Source organism: Astyanax mexicanus, chromosome 19, assembly GCF_023375975.1.
Source record: "Astyanax mexicanus isolate ESR-SI-001 chromosome 19, AstMex3_surface, whole genome shotgun sequence".
Lineage (NCBI taxonomy): Eukaryota > Metazoa > Chordata > Actinopteri > Characiformes > Acestrorhamphidae > Astyanax > Astyanax mexicanus.
In genome coordinates, this window is record NC_064426.1 from 5,746,919 (window position 1) to 5,769,089 (window position 22,171).

The following is a 22,171-nucleotide window of genomic DNA, read 5'->3' on the forward strand; positions in this document are numbered from 1 at the left end:
GAACAGAAATTCAGATTACAATCCAGATTCAATCCAGACTCAGCTGTTGAAGTCGTATTACTGATTTGGTCCTACAGAGGCACAATGAACAGCGCAGTGGGTGATAATGACTGTGACCGGCAGCGTCTGGTCAGAATCGTAAGTGTGAACAGATAAGTGATTGCCAGCAGCTGGAAGAAATCACCTTCAACCACATTCAATGCAGAAGATCCCACAGATCATTGCAGTGTTCTTTAGCATTCATGGGTCAAGTCAAAAGTCATGGGAGACAATGCTCACAATTAGTTCCTGTCCTATGACATTTGGCATGTCAGTGTATAAGCGTTTAAGTGGAGTTTTACTTATTTTTTATTTTTTTTAGTTTTGCAGAAACTGCACAAAACTGCAAATCCCAATTTACTAGGTCATATTGATGTTTTATCTTCAAGAAACTGCATCAATCTGCTTTAACACCTCCAAAAAAACAATTCCCCAAGTTTGTTTTAATCCTGATCTTCTGTTATGTGATGCCCGGATGTGGAATGTACTATATACAGCTCTGGAAAAAAGAGACCACTTAAAAATTATGAGTTTCTTTGATTTTATGGAATAGAAAACCTCTAGAATATAATCAAGAGGAAGATGGATGATCACAAGCCATCAAACCACCAAACTGAACTGCTTGAACTTTTGCACCAGGAGTAAAGGCATAAAGTTATCCAAAAGCAGTGTGTAAGACTGGTGGAGAAAAAAAAAACATGCCAAGATGCATGACAACTTTATGAATATGAACTTGTTTTCTTTGCATTATTTGAGGTCTGAAAGCTCTGCATCTTTTTTTTTTGTTATTAAAGCCATTTCTCCTTTTTTTTTTTGCAAATAACTGCTTTAAATGGCAATATTTTTATAGTTTATAGAATAAAACAACAATGTTCATTTTACTCAAACATAAACCTATAAATAGTAAAATCAGAGAAACTGATTCAGAAACTGAAGTGGTCTCTTAATTTTTTCCAGAGATTCCAGAGTGTATCAGAGAAAACAATAAGAAACTGTTCTTCAGTTACTGGTCTTATCAGACATCTTATGTAATGTATTATTTTACTCCCTTTCTCTGTTTTTTTTTTTTTTATTTTCTTCTATTGTTATAGTACCTTTTCCCCACAACGTAATTTAAAAAAGTAAGAGAGGTGAGAACATCTGCTTCTTCTATTCTATTGTCTCGCTGTTAGAGAGTTAACGCACGGAGAAACCATTTGGCTCTGCTGGCTCCACAAAGTGCTACTCTGGACGTTACTGATTCTTTTCCACGGCCTGCCGGAGCCAAACGTTTGAAGCTGAAAACTGAAAACGCCTCTCGCTGGCTCGGCTGCTGCTGCTGCTGCTGCTGCTAACTGCACACAGTCTGGCTGCGTGAAATGATTGTCGCTGCAGCTGGCTGCTAAATTTGTAATTTCAGCCACAGACACCAACCTGAAACGGAGAGAGGGGCGAGCGGCTAGAAGAGCAGCAGAGAGAATGAGAAAAAGAGAGAGAGAGAGAGAAAAATAGAGAAGAGAGAAGAGAGAGGAGAGGATCGGAGGGCACAGGCTGAAGAAAGCAAATCCAGCTGCCTAAAAAGAGTAGCTGAAGGGGGCTCCCTCTCTTTCTTTAAGGCTCACTTTCTGCCTCTCACACACACACACACTCCCGTACACACATCCATGCGCTCGCCACCCGCTTTAGTCTGCAGCCACAGCACAAAAGGGATACGCAGAGGAGGGGGAGAGAGGGAAAAAAACTACAGGAATACGCTTGGTAAGCAAAATAAAAGGGAATAAAATACCTGCTCCACCATCTTGCTCCCTTTTTCCTCCATAAACTAAGCAGCTGCCTCAGTCCCGAGCCCTGCAGCATCGGCCCAAAGCAAGCATCAATTATGGATGAGGGTGTGTGTGTGTGTGTGTGTGTGTGTGTGTGTGTGTAGTGGGAACGAGCGGGAGTGTGTAAATGTGTGTGTGTGAGAGAGACAGAGAGAGAGAGAAAGAGAGAGAGAGAAAGAGAGAGAGAGAGTGAGTGAGTGTGAGTAGGAGGGAAAGGGAGGGGTGGAGAAGGAGGAGGGAGCTAATGCAAGCAAAAGCTATGCTCCCATTTTTTTCTCCTGTTTTTTAACTCTTTCTCTCAAAGCAAAGTCAGTTTCTCTCTCTGATTCTTATTCTTTTATCTCTCTTATGCAATTTTTTTATTTCTTTATTTTAAATTTAAATTATTGAACAGGTTAAACATATACAGACCACTTTTCTCTCCATTAATTTTTTTTAAATTTTTTTTGGATAATCTTTTAGTTTTATTGTTGAACTATGTATGTGTGTATATATGTATTCTCTATGGTGATTCTGTTTACACCTGGTCACTTCATCATGTGACTAGTATCTTTATATATACTATATATTTATATTAACCACATCTGTCACATCTGTCTCTAGTTAGTCAAACTGTAATCCAGATGCTGTGCGGGATGGAAAATGCACTGATATGCACTATTACTGTTGATTTGATTGTACTGGGAGGAGTTTCAGCTGTATTCAGCTAAAGTGTATTAGTGCTCTATCGTACACCCTGTGTGAGGTGTGTCGTGATGCTCATTGCTATCTTACACCCCCTCTACAGTCTATTTCAGTTCAATTTCAATTTCTGGCGTGTTTCTATTTATTTTTATGTCGGAAAACACAGGAGCTCCACTGACTGATTAAAACCCTGACAACAGCCAACAGTCATTTATATAGAGTCCATTCCTATAGATGCACTGCAGAGCGCAGATACATCTTTTAACTCAGCATTAAACAGAATAAAGAATAAAATAACATTGCGGTTAGCTTATTAAATGAGTTAAATGAGCTGCTGGTGTATCTTCACAGTGTGAACGAGCAGATCAGTATCAGTCTCTGCTGTGACACACAAAACGCTGCACTGTTAAGATACGAATGTGCCAAAGTCAGAGCTCACCTGCCTCTTAAAGGGAATGACAACTGGCAAAACGATTGGTTTATTTCACTTAAAAAATAAAAACACACCCATGATTAAATAAGAAAATTAGCACATGCCTTTTGCATGCATATTTTGAACCTTCCTATTGCTTAAATTGTTAAAATAGGGTCCATCTGTTTTAAATACATTTTGGGTGCATTGCCACTTTTACACTGTTTAATTTAGATACATATATTCCTAAAACTCAGAAGGCATAATGTGACCAGGTGTAAATATGGCATACACCTGTATCTACACATAAGTAACATACTTGACAAAAAATAATAAATATAAAACATTAAATATGTATAATATGTGGTGGTATAGTGAGTGTGTTTCCCAGGTCCAGGAGCTTTTCTCCAGGTTTTCACTGGTTTTCTCCCACCTCCCAGAAACCCAGGGTAGGTGAGCTGGCTTTGCTAAATTGTTTCTAGGTGTGAGTGTGTGAGTGAATGGGTGTGAATGGAACCCCGCAATAGACTGGCACCCTGTCCAGGGGGTACTGCTGCCTTGTGCCCAATGATTCTAAAAAGTGCCCAAAGTAGGCTCTGGACCCAATACGACCCTGACCCTGACATTGATTACCCGTCTTGTTTTATTCTATGGGAAAATAAACAGTAATTATGCTTTAAAAGACACAGAGCATCTGTTTACTTCGTTTGATTTAAATATCATTCGAATCCTACCCTAACCTTTGCTATCTCTCTATTCCTAACTCTAATTTTAAGTAGAGTAATAACACTTTTATTGGCTTTTATTAGCTTTAACCATATTACCTAAATCCCTAATCCCTAATTTAATCCCTAACCATTGCCCTAACCTTGCATTAACCATATCCCTAGCCTAAACCTTAACCTTTTTCCAAATTTTAACTCTTTGGGCCCTATTTTAGCATATAAAAATATAGCACATCAGTCAATTACATATTGTGCTGCTGGATTTAGGGCTCATCTGTGTATCTTTGGAATTGTAAGGGCTCAAAAAATACGCCTTGTGTGTCTCGAAACACACAAAAAGCATGTACATATTATCTGAATTAATCATGGGTGTGTTTTGGTTTTAACACGAAATAAACCAATCATTGTGTCACTTGTGCATTTTGGACTTTGGCATAGTTCGTATCTTAACAGTGCAGCACTTTTGTGTGTCGAGAATGCAGAGAAAGCTGACCTGTGAAGGTGTGCCAGCAGCTCATTTAAGACAACAGCAATTTCATTTTATTATTTATTCTGTTTATTGCTGAGTTAAAAAGATAGGACTGGAAAGCTGAGGGTTTACTGTTGTCAGGGTTTTAATCAGGCAATGGAGCACTTGTATTTTCCACTGCCATAGATACATAGAAACACGCAATAAATTTACCTGAACATACCTCACTTCCAGACCACCATACCAATCAGGGTAAATTTATTCCTAAACTCCGATGCTGATTTAACAGCACAGACACAGGGCGTGAAAATAGACTGTTGACGGGGTGTAAGAGACAATGAGTAAACTTTGGGAATAACTACAAGATATTGATCCACATTCTCTCAAGTTTTCAGTTTTGTTATTTAATTTAACCATTATAGTTCTGATCTTTTCAGTCTTTTAAGGTGGACCTGATTCTTAAGGTATTTTATGCTTTTTCTTCTTCTTGTTCTCCCTAAACTCTCCTCAGAACTGCATGGAAATGGTGAGAGTTAGCAGCAATGATTGTAGAACACTGCAAGAGTGTGTGTGGTGTGGAGAAAGATAATTGCAGGCTAAAAAAACCTACAGCGCCCCGTCTTCCCCTTTCTGCCATGCTGTTAAATTTAACCTTTTCCTACCCAATGAATCATTGTCTAAGTTACTACTATTCATACTCTCATGTTAAGCAAATGTGACATCATCTTTAGCAGTGATAATATTCCGAGGTGTTTTAAATTTTAGAAAAGAAACAGCCGATATTCGCAGTTAAAATAAAATTCTTTCTGGTCAGTGGAAACGAGTCTGGATTCTCTGTATTTTAGTTTTTTTTTTTTCACGCTCCACAGACCACTTAAGCCCGAAACTCGAGAACGCTTTTTCTTATTCTCTCCACTTGCGTGAACGCTGAACCTGCGTCAAAACGAAACGTCCGGAAAACTCAGCGGTTCTTAACCGCAGACGGGTTGCTCAGCACGAGCTGCCAATCGAAGACCGGCTGTCCGCGTGTGAAGACTGATCACCTGCGATATTCGAGCCATCCTGGTTGATTTAGTAAAGCCATAAAGCATGCAGCCTGGTCGTATATCAAATGCCGCCAACGCCGCCGCGCCGAGCCAGTCGTTTCCAGTACTGTGCTGAAAGTGCATTACGCTGAAAACAGTAATGGACTGAATTTACTTGATTCATACGTGTCCATCATTTCCACTCCAATACACATGACTTTTTCAGATTATATGTCTTTCACTTTACATCAGCAGCGCTCATTTATTATGTTTCACTCTTGTGGAACATGCGTGCACATTCATTACAGCACTTTCTTCAGGTATCACATAAGGCTGCGTTCATTTGCAAGAGCCTGGCAGTATGATATGTAGAAACTGTAGAAACATCTGGCCTGAGAGGTTGTTTGAACTATAATTAACGATAAAGAAGAACATAAGGAGTAAAAAGCTTCTCTGGTGAGCTTTTGTTTACATCCCTCCCCTGTCTCTCTCTGTCGTGATCGGTGTTCCACAAATTCTCATTTTTTTGCCCGTTCTTGGGCTCGCTATCTCCTTATAAGGGCGTTTTTCCCAAGTTGTGTGCCAATTCACTAACTGGGGCAGCGATAATTCGTTGGACCGCAACCCTGATGACACAGATTTGATCCCGCGTGAGGAGTGGTGTGTTTATTTATTTTTTTTTTATTCCTTTCTTCTTGGGTTTACCTGTTCTGAGATCAACTGTTCTGCAATTAGGTTCAACAACGATCTGGGCTGGAGAGCTACTAGTCTGTAGCACTCCATCCCATTACACTTTATTTACCAAAACAGATTTTTTTTTTTTGTGGCCTGCCTTTTGATGGCTTGGAAAATATCTGGCTGCTGTAGAATATCAGATGTAATTTGCAATCTAAACCCCTGTAAGATCCTGTAGCCTATAGTTTTACCTGGTATATTAATTACTCAGATAATCACTTCAGCTATGAGTGAATGCCATATCACAAAGAAAGGAGTTTAAGAGAAAACAAAACCAATATGTCTATTTAAATATGCTGTAGCAATAATGTAGCAGTTTAGGATGAAATTGGAGAGATTAGAGAGAAAACACTGTTAACATGTATTATTAAATATTTTTTTGAAAGTTTTCTTTGCATTATTTGAGGTCTGAAAGCTCTGCGTCTTTTCTGTTATTTCAGCCATTTCTTATTTTCTTTAAGTAAATGCTCTAAATCACAATATTTTTATTTGGAATTTGGGAGAAATGTTGTCTGTAGTTTATAGAATAAAACAACAATGTTCATTTTACTCAAACATAAACCTATAAATAGCAAAATCAGAGAAACTGATTCAGAAACTGAAGTGGTCATTTTTTTCCAGCGCTGTATATATCACGATATATATTGAAACTGAATTATTATCCAGCCCCACTTCAATTAAATCACTATAGCATGCTGGGATCTGTTTATTGTCCTTCACAGGCTCTCTTTTCAGCAGCTGCTTAGGCTGTATGAGGATGAGTGAGATGGTTTTAAAGAGAGAGAGAGAGAGAGAGAGAGAGAGAGAGAGAGAGAGAGAGACTTTACTACTTCACAGAGAGAGAGAGAGAGGAAGAGATTTGAAGATTAGGATGAGATGTGAAAAAGAAGGGAAAGCACAACGTCCTCTCTCTTTCTCTCTCTCTCTCTCTTTCTCTCTCTCTCTCTTTCTTTCTCTCCTCTATCTCTCTCTCTCTCTCTCTCTCTGGTACACTCTGGTTTGCACAGCGAAATCCCGGGCCAAGTCTGGACAGAAAAGCGGCCCCCGCTGGCTCCGGCCCTTTCTCTCCTATAGCTCGGATGTTCGATTGACCTTCACCTAAGTCTTCTCCTCTCACTCTCTGCAGGCTCAAAGTGTGTGTGTGTGTGTGTGTGTGTATGCTTATGTGTGTGTGTATATGTGTGTATATATGTGTGTGTAAGTGTGTGTGAGAGAGAGAGAGAGAGGGAGAAAGAGGACCGCCGGGCTGCCCCTCACTCTAGACACTGAGCTGGCTCCTGTCCAGGCCCACAGGGTGCCACTTCGCTCGCTCTTGCTCTGCGGCTTTAGAGGGCAAATCGCTCCCCCATCACCTGGTGACACGGGCGGACAGCGGGGCCACCTCCACACCGCCGGCCCCCGGGCCCCACGCACATTCATTATTCCAGCCTGCGTGCCACACGTGCCAACCCCCCCTATGACTTCACTCCACTGCGACATAATGATTCTCGATCCGGATCACACTAACAAACAGGCACTGTGGAGCGGGAGTAGGACGGGGGAGTTCTACTATAAAGAAACAATCTAATATTTGCTTATTTTACCTTAAAACAACTTCAGTTTCATGTCTATAATTAACTGGGTGGTGGGATGGGAGAAGAATGGAGTTCATGTCATTGCTACTTAGGTCAGAGTGCATAGTATGCATGTATGTTCATTTACCGGTGCTGGATGATAGAGACAAAATTTATATCACAAAATATTTCTTAAATTCGTTCAATACAATATACAGAGGTTGGACAGTGAAACTGACACCTGGTTTTAGACCACAACAATTTATTGTCCCGACGGACAGTTCTGGCGTGAATTCTGCCGTGATTTGATCAGCCGTGGTTTTATGTTTTTTGGATACAATCTGGGTTAGCACCCGAACATCCCTTTCAGACAGCTTCCTCTTACAGCGTCCACAGTTAATCCTGATGGATGCGGTTGGTCCTTCTTGGTGGTATGCTGACATTACCCTGGACACCGTGGCTCTTAATACATGACAAAAACCTGCTGTCTTGGTCACAGATGCGCCAGCAAGATATGCACCAACAATTTGTCCTCTTTTGAACTCTGGTATGTCACCCATAATGTTGTGTGCATTGCAATATTTTGAGCAAAACTGTGCTCTGGACCACCTAACATTATCCTAAAAAAAAAAAAAAAAATGAAGTATTGAGTATATGAGAGTGTAGACGCAGACGAGAAGAGGAAATTCTGAGACTATCATTGAAGACGAAGCTTCGGAAAGAATTATGCATGGAGGACTAGGAAAAACTTGACCACTGAACCCATAAAGCAAGCGGTCCTGAGTCTGGGGGAAAAAAACTTTCACAATACTTTCACAATGAACATTGCGCTCAACGTTGACATGCAGAGCTGACACTTTGGCCCTCAGGGGTGGGACTCTCTCTTACTATTTTATTCGATTTAGATTCAGGGTGCCAAGATGTGATTATAGAACGATTTGATTTTTACAATCTATAGCCAGAAGGGCTTTCTATCAAGTAGCATTATCTTAGTTGAATTAGACTACAGCCTACAAACTGCACATTTTTCTGATCTCAGAAAGGCCTGGGTCTTCAGATGTCTGGATAGGTCGACGGAAGGCCAGGCCCACCTATCAGAAATGCAGAGCACAACAGCCCGTGCTAAGATACAAACGTTTCTTCCAGCATGGAGAGCTGAGAGCTCAGCATCAGCATCAGCATCAGCATCAGCATCAGCATCAGCATCAGCATCTGCTCGCTCCCTCGCTCCCTCTCTCTCTCTCTCTCTCTCTCTGCATCTCACAGTAAACAAATTAATAATGCAGGAGGTTTGTAGTGCGTTGGTGTGAACTATTTTGAATGTAACCCATTTCCCAGCAGGGGGGCTACCTTAAAAAAAAAACACAAGCCTGAGCACGCCAAGTCCAGGCAAACGCCGCTCTGATGTAACTGTGTATTTTAGCATTTGACCCAATGATAGCAAGCTGCTCTTCTTGCATAACAAAGGAGGTACGAGAAAACAGAGAGAGAGAGAGAGAGAGAGAGAAAGAGAGAGAGGGATGAGAGTAAGTGTGTGTATATAATTATGATTGATTGAAAGTGTGCATGTGTTGCAAAGGTACAGAAAAAATCCACATGAGAAAACCTGTATCTTTCTGAACATCCCTGACATCGCAGCTTCATTTGAACAAAACTGAAAAACGGAGCGTAAAATAAACTAGTGGTGTATGATACCGACAAAAAATGTGATGTGCAATATCTTTAATAATTATAATAATTTAAGCACAGCAAAGATTTTTCAGCGATTACATTGGTGTGTTAATTTTTCCCAAACTAACAAGTAATATAGTGTGAAGTGGAGGTGGAAAATATAATTTTTTTCATATCGACAACATACTTGCTGTACATGTCAAAACATACATGTTTCATTGATTACTCAGAAATTAGTGTTTTTTTTCTCTGGATTTGCTCTTGAAATGAGTGGATCACCATGACCAGATCCAAAGAGCTCTCTAAAAAAAGTCTGAGATTGGCGGTGCAATCACTGAAGATGAAGCTTCAGAGAGAATTATGCATGGAGGAGTGGGAAAACCTTTCTCCCGGTTGATGTCAGAGACTAAAAGATGCTTACAGATGTTATGGATTAAAATGAAGATATTATATATAACAACTGGCACAGGGGGGCCTTACATTATCCTCAAAAGAAAAAAAATGTTTATTACATTGTAATATTTAAAGGTATTTTTTTTTGGTTGTAAATGTTAAGTTATATACTCATACCTACTCAAATACTGTTTAATCAAAGCAACAAAAAAAAAAAAAAAGATTAAAAAAAAAAGCTAAAAGATTTGTTAAAAGACAAAGGATTATTAAGGCTGCATATAGGCAAGAATACTAATACTAGGCAATTATATACAATATAATATGTATCAAAATACAGAGGTCATGATTCAATATACTGCGATATATTACAATACTGTTGTTAAGGCAATATTCTAAAATAGTTTAAATAATTTTTTTGAAAAAATGTCATACTGACACACTGTCAGATTTGTAACGTGTGAGTATACATATGTATATATATATATATATATATATATATATATATATATATATATATATATATATTTTTTTTTTTTATCCAATCAGAAGAGCGAGGTTAAACGACAGAGTAAAATACTGCTATCTAGTGGGAGGGGTTGAAACATGAAACACATTGTATTGCAAAACTAAATATTGCAGTGCAATACAATATCAAAACGATATCAATCAATATTTTCTTAGATTCATGATTTTAATTAGAGTGGGGGTAAAAAATGACTTTATGTAAATGCATTTGTGTCTCATTTCTGTGTCTCTCTTTCCTAATCTCTCCCCCACCCCCTCATCTCCATCTCTCTTTTTTTTCTCTCTCATCCCTCCTTTTCTATCTCTCTCTCTCTCTCTCTCTCTGTCAGCCTGTACGCCCGTGCAGGGCGAGGCGCTCTCTGTGCAAATGAAGACGTAAAGTGGAATCAGTTCATCAATCACGCCCACATGGGGATAGCGCAGCGCGGGAAGAGGATTAGCTGTGTCCTCTCCGGACCCCACGCAGGTCTCCCTCCTGTCACACACCATCTTTAATTAAACATCTTAAAGCGCTCGCCACCAGCCCTCGCAGTCAAAGTGCACCGCCACTCCTCCTGCGTCACGTGAGCGGCGCCTTCTGCGCGGTGCGTGAGCCCTCGCTGCAGGTTCACGCCGGATTGAGATGAAGACCCTTTCTTGATTTCCCTCCTGAAAGTTTTTTTTATTTTATTTTATTTTATTATAGCATGTGTGCTTATCTAAAGTTGTATTTGTTCATTTCAATTAATTGTTTTGGTAGCTGATATTAATTAGTGCTGAGCGATTTTTACAATTAATTTGGTTAATTTGAAAAACAGTTTAATGCAATAGGTTATCGCAATTTTACATTCAGGCATTTTATATTTTTTATCTGAAATATCCAAAAACGCTGCTCATTTTTTAAGTCTTTAATCGTCTTACCTTGGTTACCGACGCCTCATCTGTAGTTAGATTTTTAGGGGGGAAAAAATCGATTAGAACCAAAATCTGATTTTTGGTGAAAAAATCAAAGATAATTTTTTTTATGTCATAATCGCCCAGCACTAGCTGATACGTAATATAGAATATGATCATAATTATAAGTCTGAAATCAAATACTTTCTTATAAAGTTAGACATTAGACATTGTGCATGATGGCAGAACTCAACAACGCACAAAATATTGTAGAAGACCTGCATGATGATGCATTACTAAATGTGCTTGGAAAGATACTGTAAATGTAGCATCCAATCCTGTCCTCAACTGTTATCGTCAATCGGCAGGTCTTGCTCAATGTCGACTAGTGATGGGTGTCGACCCCAAAATACCCCACATTGCCCTCTGCTGGTCAAACTTAAATGTAATTAAAGACAAATTATCTCTAAAAAACAAAGTTTAACATTGAAAGCCATATAAATAAACATTCAGGCAGCTATTGCTCTTTGTTTAGATGTATTTTTAATGTTTGAATGCTGCCATTATACCAATGGAGGGCTGCATTGTATAATGAATCACTATCTAATTATGACTAGAAAAAAAAATAAAAAAAATAAAGGGCAACAGAAGCTTGTGTAGAAATGTGTGAATAAATGAGTGTCATTTTTTTTACCAGCATAAATAAATTACATTTCTAAATAAATATAATGTTTCTATCTTAATATAAAACATGAGCTCACCAAAACAAAGCAAACCAAGTAAAATAAGTAAAATAATCTATTAAATATTCAAAGTTTAATATAGGTCTATAAATTGACTGGTAATGTGTTTTGTGTAACTGTGAATAAAAAAGTACTAAACATACAGATATATATATATATATATATATATATATATATATATATATATATATATACATATAAACTTTAGCTTTTTCTATTTTTAATTGGTTATAATGTCAAAAAAAATTGTGAAGTCTGAACAATATTGGTTTAAACAGTGAAATCAGTTAAGCCGGTCTTTAAACGCTCAGGGGCGCGCTCTCGAAGCCGAGCGGCGCATCCCTCCAGCCGCAGTTCATATTTTATCAGCCAACATCAGTCTCCATTTGATTTCCAGGTCAAGCAGTTGGAGACGGAGTGGCTGGAGGCCGACGTGGCCCGGCTGTGACTTGCCAAGGCGGCGAAGTGCATCCCCGAGCAGTTTAATTAGAATTAAGGGCTGATCTGGATTAAGTGGCGCAGCGCGACAGACGCAAATCCTGTCAAGTCGATACCAATAACAGAGGAAATCTCAGTAGGATCACAAAGGAGAGCAGCGCGGTCGGCGAGCGCCAGGCCCGGCTCCGAGGCACTTCTCCCCAAACAAAAACACTCATCTGCTATTCCGGCCGTGCTTCCCCTCGTCTCCGTAAAGTCGCAGCAGCTCGGGCCTCTGGTGGATACTCACACACAATTAAGCACCTGCCCGTCATTCAGCGAGCCCTGCCGGCGGCGCTGACATTTCAATACTTTCCAGGCCCAGAAGAGACGCTCCTCCAGCAGGCCGTGCTTGAGGAGTTGGCCGTTTCCTTCAGGTCGCCACATTTAGCCGCGTTGTGAAGGCTGAAGGCGAGGTCTGCTTATATCAACTTAAAATGCAACGGGCCAGATCGAGCACGACCGGGGAGATGATGGGAGTCCCAGCAAACAGTACACTGCAGTGTAAATATTATGTTTACCCTTTTTAGAGTTCACAATATTATAAGGTGTATTAAATGGCACTAGTAAGGATGCCTACATCGAAGTGAGCAAAAGGGTGTCACCATGTTTCCCTTCTAATGGGGAAGCTGGGGGAAGTAACTAATCAAAGAAAACTGGATAAAAATATATATATATATATATTTGAAAAAGTTAAACGAATCCTGGATGTTAATCTACACAGATTTCTCTCCTGAAAACTGTTTATTTAGGTGAGTAAAGTGTTTCCGTTCATTTACTGTAAGCTTAGATTTCCAATATTTGATCTAAGGGTGAGTTTTCAGTTAAGCACTAAGGCTAGGTGCAGCAGCATTAGCATTAGCAGCTAACGCAGAGGGACGTTTCCTTCAGGCTGCCACAAATTTGCCGCGCCACGAAGGCTGAAGCCGAGGTCTGCTTATATCAACTTAAAATGCAACGGGCCAGATCGAGCACGACCGGGGAGATGATGGGAGTCCCAGCAAACAGTACACTGCAGTGTAAATATTGTGTTTACCCTTTTTAGAGTTCAAATATACAATTTCTCCGCTGGCTCTCGGCCAAGCGTGCGCTTTTGTTCCAGACTTGGGGGAAAAGAGCTGCAAAACTGCTCGTCTGCCTGACCGCACACAGCTCCGCACCGTGGCGGCCGCTTTGGAACCGGAGAATACCAATTTGAGGTAGGGTTTCGCCGAGCCCGGGCCTTTCCTTTGGTCTAATGATGTTACAAAGACGCAAAAAATAGCATCTCAAGAGCAGGCTTTCACGAGACTCTGTAGCGTGGGTGTATTTTTGAGCACGGAAAGCAATGCAATCACAACCGAGTTCCTATTTCAAACGCTGCTGGCTGAACTCCTCTGGCTTGTCTGCTGGGAGTTTGAGACTATGCACAGCTTGCGCTGTATGGAGAGGCAGTAATGATGTCTCCAAGCCTGGGCCACACGGGCTCCTCCGCCTCATTATCTCAGACGCAGTCCGCTGGACAGGCCGAAGCAGAGAAAAACCAGCCGACTGGTCATGGAGACACCCCCCTCCACAACCACCACCACCGCCACCACCACCTTCCCATCAGCCCTTCCATGCGAGCGCGCGCTCAGATGAGGCGGAGATACTGTACGTCCGGTCGTCTTTATCTTTACATTGGATTTCTGCTGATGCCTCTTTTTTCCCCCCTTTCCGTCTCATCTGACTCCTCCAGACTCCGACATATGCACTGACAAATCTGCTGAACGCTGCATCTCTAAGGGCAGTATAGCCTTAGGGGTGAACCCAAGCCTGTAGAATGTATTGTATTGTATTGTATTTATTTGTTTGTTCAACGGAGTAGGGAAGACGCGCTAATCAACAGTAGTATTTTAAAATGTCTATCTAAATGTCATCCTCTGTCCCTGGGCAATGGTTATTACTCATGTAAGGCCAACGGATAGGGTTTTATTTTATTTATTTACTTATTTTTTTTCCTGACTATGTGCTCTCGGCTGTAGCGAAGGCCAATATGAACATAGTGTGACAATATCTTGCAATATCCCAATAATAATGATGTAATATTACATTTTTTTAAAATGCTAACAAATAAATAAAGGGGGCTGTTTCCGATTTACTGTTTTTGGGCTTATCATGGTATTATTAAAGGTCATTAACGGTCAGAATCCATACCTTCAATCTGATACAATGCTATTAGGGTACATAAAAGGAGTGTTTCGACTGTTTTGGAGTTATCTAAGCAGCCGTGACTGATTCATCCATATTTATTTGCTTTGCCTTTAATTCAAACTAAGAACTCACAACTACGCTCGTGAACACCTGTATTCAGACTGTAAAATCACTAATTACTAAGCTCCCACAGTGCAACCACCCTGTGGCCCTAATAAACGTTATATGAATGAGTTTGAATTTGAAATTTTGAAACTTTGTTTGGTTGTGTACTAGACAGACACACAGCATAAATTTGACAAACGCTAGTCTTAAAATTTTCCCTCATTTAAGCTAAATGGTCATACATTTGAAAATACCACACTATGATAGGGCTACAAGACAAATCATATTCTTCATGAGTTTTCATGATAACTACACATAATAATAATGTACTCTATTAACACTGTGAATAACAACAATCTTAAACTGCAGTACCAATGCAGGAATGGTGAGGAGCTCTTCATAATACAGGCTGTTCTCATGTTATGTCAACATAACTAGGCTGGATGTAGAGTGAGGCAGAGAGAGGCAGAGGTCCACAGTGAATGCACACACCAAACTACTTCTTATCCTGAGAAGAATATATGTAGCCCAGCCAAGTCGAAAAACAATTTAAACTTAATTTAAGACCACTATTTTTTTATATTTAGCCGATATAATCGACAATGTCGATTATTTAAATTTGTCGACTACAAATTTCATTGTCGACTAATCGTTAATTTGTAACAGTACTGCATTACACAAAGTGCCGGGGACAGAAGCGCAATGGGAGATGGGTAAATGGCTGAATTCAACCATTTGTGTGTTTCCAAAAGTGTCCAGACACAGATTACATATCTACTTACTCAATTTAGTACTTCCCACGTTTAAACAAAATCTAGACATTTAAATGCCTTTTTTAAACCTCATGTTCAGCTGTTTCTGTTGTTTTTAGAGATGGAGGACATGGCAGGAAAAATCGTTGACTAATTGACTAGTTGACTAATCGACTAATCAAAAAAATAATCATCAGATTAGTCGACTACCAAAATAATTATTAGTTGCAGCCCTATTATGCACTCCTACACTACATATTTCTGTTTAAAATATTATACCATAATCAGCTTGCAAACTGGTGAACCTCCACACGTTAAGTAGAGAAAATTGAGAAAAAGAAGCAGCTGGTATGTGTAGATGAGGGTTATGTGGATGACATCATGCACAGAAGAAAGTGAATATGCATGTGGAAAAGGAGAGAGAGAGAGAGAGAGAGAGCGTGAGAGAGAGAGCTTGAGAGAGAGAGAGAGAGAGGGAATTAGACTGCAGACTGAGCGGTGTGTCCTCTCTGCAGCTGTTCTTTTCCCGCCAGCTCTCTTCTGATACACATCAATCTTGACCAGCGTGTTCCAGGCCGGGCTGCGCTCCTCATGTGGAGCGCATATACATTTCTGGAGCGCGGGCCCGTAGCCTTTCCCCCGCCGCTGCACTGGAACAAATCTGCTTTCTATTCCAGGCTGCAAATCTCATGTTCTAGTGTGGCCCAACTTGGAGGAACTCAGCCGGCTGTGTCCACTCTGCACTCCCTCGCTCTCTCCGTCTCTCTCTCTCTCTCTTACTTTTTTCTTTTTCTTTTTTTTTTCTTTTCCTCTCATCCCTCCATCACCCCCAGATCCATTCTCCTCTCTGTGGGCCTCCAGCTCCTGCAGGGTTGGCTGGCACGCTGCAGAGGGAGAAGCCCGGCTCAGCATGCTGGCTAAACATTGACAGCGCTTGCTAATAAAGCAAGGTCATTAGCCAGCCATGTTTTGGGTTAATTTACTAATCAGCCAGGCAGGGTCGGCACCCGGAGTCCTGCTCGGCTCATGCCGGGGAGCGGGCATGAGTCCTTCATCTGAACATGAATTACACATACACATCTGTAACTGTTGTTTTAATCATTGGAATCGAGTGTATCGTATTTAAAGCATACACTATATGGACAAAATTCACATTCGTTGTTTCTTTTAAAGTCTAGAGTATAAAACTTTAGAGTTTATCCTGCTTTTATTCTTCTGTTTACAGCTTTCTACTACATTTTGGAGCATTGCTGTGCATATATGACAAAGACAAGAGCATTAGTAAGGTCCAGTTAGTAATTAGTAAAGACCACCACCCTACATCATTATCCTCAACTCCCTAACTTCCCAATTCATCCCCGCAAAAAAAAAAAATATATATATATAAAATGTGTGGAGCTTCATCATTCATTCACCAGGAAGCACAGCTGGGAGGCTTTAAAACCCTGTAGCCCATACTGCAAATAGTTTGAGTTTTTTTTTTAAGTTTATTTGCTAAAGAAAGTTCTATTCTGTTGGGAAAGCTTCTCTATAGGGACTAGACAAGATATAAGTTTGCATCTGCTCATCTGTGTTAGCAATGGATGCAACGTAACTTAAATTAGCTGAATGCATATAGGAGCACTTTTTGTTTTTATTCGATCAATACAAACTGTAGTCTGCTTCTGTTTCTCTGCATATTTTGCGTAGCATTCTGTGAGCAACTACAAGTTGGATGAGGCGCTGCCACTATGATCAGGAGATCACTGGTTCGAATCCTGTTCTTGCAGCTTGCCTTCAGGTGCCAGAGCCCTGAGAGAGCACAATTGGCCTTGCTCTCTCTCTGGGTGGGTAGATGGTGTTCTCTTTCAACATCACTCCCAAGGGTGATGTCGATCAGCACAAGACTGCGTCTGTGAGCTGATGTATTGGAACCGAGTCGCTTCAAAAAATGGCAAGGCTGCATCAGCAGCAGTTCAGAAAGAAGTGGTGGCTGGCTTCACATGTATCGGAGGAGGCGTGTGCTAGTCTTCACCCTAATGAGTGGGTTGGGTAATTGGCTTCGTAAATTAGGGAGAAAATGGGATAAAAATAAAACAAAAAACAGGGTGAAAGGAGGATAATAATAAAGTATGCAGAGAAACAGATACAGGACTACAGACTTCAATTATTATAGAACTACAAAGTGCTCCTATACGCTCAGTGTATAAACAGGAAGAAGGTGTTAATGTTACGGCTGATTGGTGCACGCCGTGGCTTTCATGTGGCTGAAGTGGGCAGTAACCAGGCTCACTTAATAGATTTTATCACATTGCAGCGAGGCAGACAGGTTCAAGAGGAATAAAAAAATTGCGCTCGCTAACGTCCTCGGGCTAAGCTTGATGCGGGGAGCGCGTTGCTCCCTGAGCTACCTTTTTTTAACTCCTCTATCTCTCGTCCTCACTCCATCTCTCTCTTTTCCTTCTATTCTTCCCTCGCTCCTCCCTCTGAAGCCTCTCATTAGGGGAGCTGTAGACTCCTTTGTCACATTTGGGGCACGACAGCGTGAAAGAGACGGGGCAGAATGGAGGGAGTGCTCAGCGAATTTATCCTGCTCAAGGCTAGCGCACGCAACGCGCAGCGCTCAAAGAGCCACGGCTTACGTAACAGAAAGCCTCTTTAGATACTGAGACCGGGGCTCACACGTGGGAACGGGAACGCGAACGCGCCGACACACACGCAGACACACACAGACAGAGAGACACACGCGCAGGAACCCAGCACAAAGTACAACAAAAAAGCATGCCAGCGGTGCAAGGCCTGTTCCGGGGTTATCTAAGCAAGCCTCTGACACCTTAATTACAACTTAGCGCTGCGGCGACTTCTTTTTTAGCTGCGTGTGAATAATTCTATTAGGAGATCACAGCCAAACCAGCGCCTGCTCGCCTGCCTTCTCTCCCCGTTACTTCACAGAGCTTGCGATTGATGACTTGTGTACGGTGCAGATGTGCGCAGCTGTTTTTCTCCTTTTATTCGAGTCTGTTGTGTGTGGATCGGTACATGTTAACATGTTAAACATGTTAAGTACAGCAGAAAAAAAAAAAAAAAAAAGCTAATGCACGCTAACGGCGCCAGCCGCGCAGGCCTGAGTCATCGCCATCATCACCCAGCCTTCCACACTGGAGCATAGAGACACACACACACGCTTATATATAAAGAGACAGAGACACGTACACACACATACACACACACACACACACACACACAGCTATTAAAAGACTTTCCTCTGATTAGTTCAAGCAATCAGACCACAAGGCCATCTCTCCACCAGCCAGGATGTCAGAGCTTTTCTTTTCTAGCTAATGTGTGTCTGTATGTGTGTCTATGTGAGTGTGTGTGTGTGTGTGTGTGAGAGAGAGAGAGAGAGAGAGAGAGAAAGAAATAATGCGTATGCTAAACTATGAAAGTCTGCAATGCATGTGTCCATTGGTTTGTCTGCATCTGCATGCATGTTCCAGTATATATTCCAAAGCACTCTTATTATATATGTTAATAATTGAGCGAATATTTCTCAATAATTGGGTAAAATAGCCATTTATCATAACAATAATAATAGACAACAACAATACATACCATGCACACGCATTATATACTGCATTTTTCGGACTATAAGATGCACCGTATTATAAGGCGCACTATCAATGAACATCTATTTTCTGGTCTACATTGAAGTGAGCAAGGGTGTCACCATGTTTCCCTTCTAATAGGGAAGCTGGGGGAAGTAACTAATCAAAGAAAACTGGAAAAAATATATATATATATTTTTAAAAAAGTTAAACAAATTCTGGATGTTAATCTACACAGATTTCTCTCCTGAAAACTGTTTCTGTGGGTGAGTAAAGCTCTTCCGTTTATTTACAGTAAGCTTAGATTTCCAATATTTGATCTAAGGGTGAGTTTTCAGTTAAGCACTAGGGCTAGGTGCAGCAGCATTAGTATTAGCAGCTAACCGCAGCACTAGAGGGACAAAAAATGTGCCTGATAGCGCTACACTGAGGAACCCTGAGTGTTCGTCCCATGTAGCTTGTTTTAAAACGGCAAACTACAGCAGACTACAGCCCGATATACTTGCATCTAAATGGCGAAATAGCTAGCACTACAGTTAGCAGCAAATGCTAATGCTTATAACACTGTAATTCAGCGAAATGGCTTTACTACTGCTTAATACATGAATGGAAACATTTATACCTAAGGTGCACCAGATTATAAGGCGCATTTCTGGAAAAATTGAAAGGATTTTAAGTGGGAACTATAGTCTGAAAAATACGGTAAAGAAAAGTATGAACAAAAGTCTCTTTTTTATAGGAACGGCTTTGAACTAGACTTTTTTAAAGCTGATTAAAAAGGGTGTCCAAAAACATTTGGACATATATTGTGTCCTTTCAAAGATTACTAGAAACCCATAGTCAGCGGAACCATGGGTCTAGTAAAAGGAAGCTCTTATTCTAAATGGTTCAATGGAAATTTGTAAATAATACAGCATCATACTGTTGGTATTTTTTATGTAACCATCAACCACGCTGTCAGGAACCCAAATCCAACGTCTGGCTAATGTTTAAGCTTGTAGTTGACTCAATATTGTTTTCTGACTGATAATTCACTTTTTCAATTTCCAACCACAACTCAGCATCTGTCTAACGTTGGATTTTGACGTGAACCTGATTCTCATTTATTAAGTGAAAATCAACATCTGTCCATAGCTTGAGTCCAACGTCTTCCTGACGTCAAGAGCCTCCTGGTCACAATTTAGATTTTTATTGAGTTTTTTCTCTTCTTACTTGACTAATCAGTTGGCGCACGCATTCAGCTCAAGCCTTGCTGAGAACTTGCCGCTATGGCTCGAGGCTTGGCGCTCTCGCACATACAGCTCTCGCAATATGGCTGCTGTCACAGCTGTGAATGTGGCGGTGGCGGCGGCGGCGGCAGCAGCCCGAACACAAAGCGCTCATCAGGCCGCCGCATCTCCGCTGCTGCCACCCTCCAACACTTGTCAGGTACAGGTGATGTTAATTACAGGCATTATTTACACAGCTGAAACAAAGTGGCGAGGTGGCTCTCCACCGGGCTGTCATGCATCGACACAAACACACTGGCTGCAGAATGTTCATTTCCAACCCCCCACCACCATCACCACCACTCTGTGCACTCTGTCTCTCTCTCTCTCTCTCTTTTTCTCCCTCTATCTCTCCAGTTCTCTGGCTGAAAAGAACGTGCTGAAAGAACATTAATCACGCATCATGTTTAACCTTGAAATCATGTCATTTAGTCTGGCTCTGGCTGTCTGCACTGTATCTTATGAACTGCTAGGGCTCGCGGCTCTAACGTACACCGCACCCCCAACACAGACTGTTCTATATAAATATAATAAACAGAAACACAACAAGGTGGGAAATGTGATTATGAGTTATTGTTGTATAGATAAATCATATCACAGCGTGCTTTCCTCATTCTCAGTGTATTAGAGGTACAGTATGTAGTTTCTATCTTCTTCTATCTTCGAGTAATGTCCTGACCTAATACAGCAGATCATGAATGCATTAAATAAATGGATGCAGGTTCAGCGACGGCATAAAAGAACCACTTTTGATTCCAGGAAAAACAAAAAAAAACATGCTAATAAAAGAGATATGAAAAGTGTTTAAAGGTTTAAAGGACCTTCGCTTAAACCCAAATCAGTTGTTCTATGGCATCACACAAAAAGCTTTTGAAGCACCTTTATTTTTAACACTGTATGCCTGACCTGTATGACTAATTCCCCTCTTTATTTTTGCTTTTCTGCCAGATTTGGACTCGTCCCACACTTTTTAAGATATCGACATCATTCCAATTCAATGCTGTTGTTTGAGCGGATGTGTGGTTTCCATTTAGCAATAGATTTTAAAGAATTTTCTTGGTATAATTGATATAAATACACAAGAAAAACACAAACAATCTCATTGCGGTACTACATCAACCACTTGGGACACCATCGCAACCAACAAGAATAGCACAGAACTGCATATACAGTAACCATAAAACCCTGGCAACCACATAAAAGTACCATAGTGGGGCTCTGAGTGGTCCAGTGAACTAAAGTGCTGCCACTATGATTGGAAGATTGCTGGTTCGAATCCCAGCCATGCAGATTCTTCCAGATTCTGCCAGAGTCTTCACCCTTCTGGTGCTGGGGCATCACTGGTGATATGGGGAATACAGCTAATTGAGTGGTGAGCTAATAAAGTTTCAAAAAATAAAGTACTATGACAGGCAATAATCAACATCATGCTAACTACATGGGATTCCATAGCAGCCACGTAGCAATACCAGAAGAACCACCTAGCAACAGATAAGGGGGAGAGGAAAAAATATATGCTAATCTCACAAGATCCCAACCACCTACTTTTTTAGCATAATCAATTGTTGTTCTTTTTTATTGTGTTTGTTTATCTGCATCCCAAACATACATGAATCAAATATACTGTATATCATCATTTTTATTTTTTATTATGATCATGCCGCTTTGCTCTGCAGCCAGGTTAAAACATACATTCTTTTTTTTTTCTGTTCCCATAAATAGCTCAGATAGCCGTATATAATCCAGAAGAAACAGAAAGGGAAAGACAGACTGATAGAGAAAGAAACACAGAGAGAAAGAGAGAGAGAGCGAGAGAGATACAGACAGACAGACTGTCAGCTTGGAACAAAGGCTGAGATTCTGAGGCAGATGTTGCGGGGTCTCTGATGGTTGTGTCGTGGCAGATGTTACGAAGCGGAGCCGGGAGAGGTATGACCAGGCGTAATGATTTCTGGACCAGGCATGCAGGTACACTAAGAGCAGAACTAATCAGCCACAGATGGACACACACTGCAAGCCGGCGGAGCAGGCCAGGACACAGATGTGCGTGCCAGTCTCGCAAAAAACCCTCGGCCTACCGGGAGGCCCACTGCCACCCAGACCCATCGCTAATCAATTATTTTAATCACAACAGTTACGAGCCTCGGCGATGTGCTCTGGGAGC

The 22,171-nt window shown here is 40.9% G+C and overlaps 1 protein-coding gene across 13 annotated transcripts in view; it reads right to left on the minus strand.

The window, feature by feature from the left end:
- rbfox1 (RNA binding fox-1 homolog 1) overlaps nt 1-22,171 on the minus strand; it is a 463,109-nt gene that overhangs the window by 92,310 nt on the left and 348,628 nt on the right. Inside the window, exon 1 of one of the 13 annotated variants that reach the window (XM_049467916.1) lies at nt 1,805-1,983. The exons of the other annotated variants lie outside the window; for them this stretch is intronic. Within the exon in view, the coding sequence (XP_049323873.1) occupies nt 1,805-1,837 (33 nt within the window). The 5' untranslated portion in view covers nt 1,838-1,983. Of the gene's footprint in view, nt 1-1,804; nt 1,984-22,171 lie in introns of those variants that run through there. 13 annotated transcript variants of the gene reach the window in all.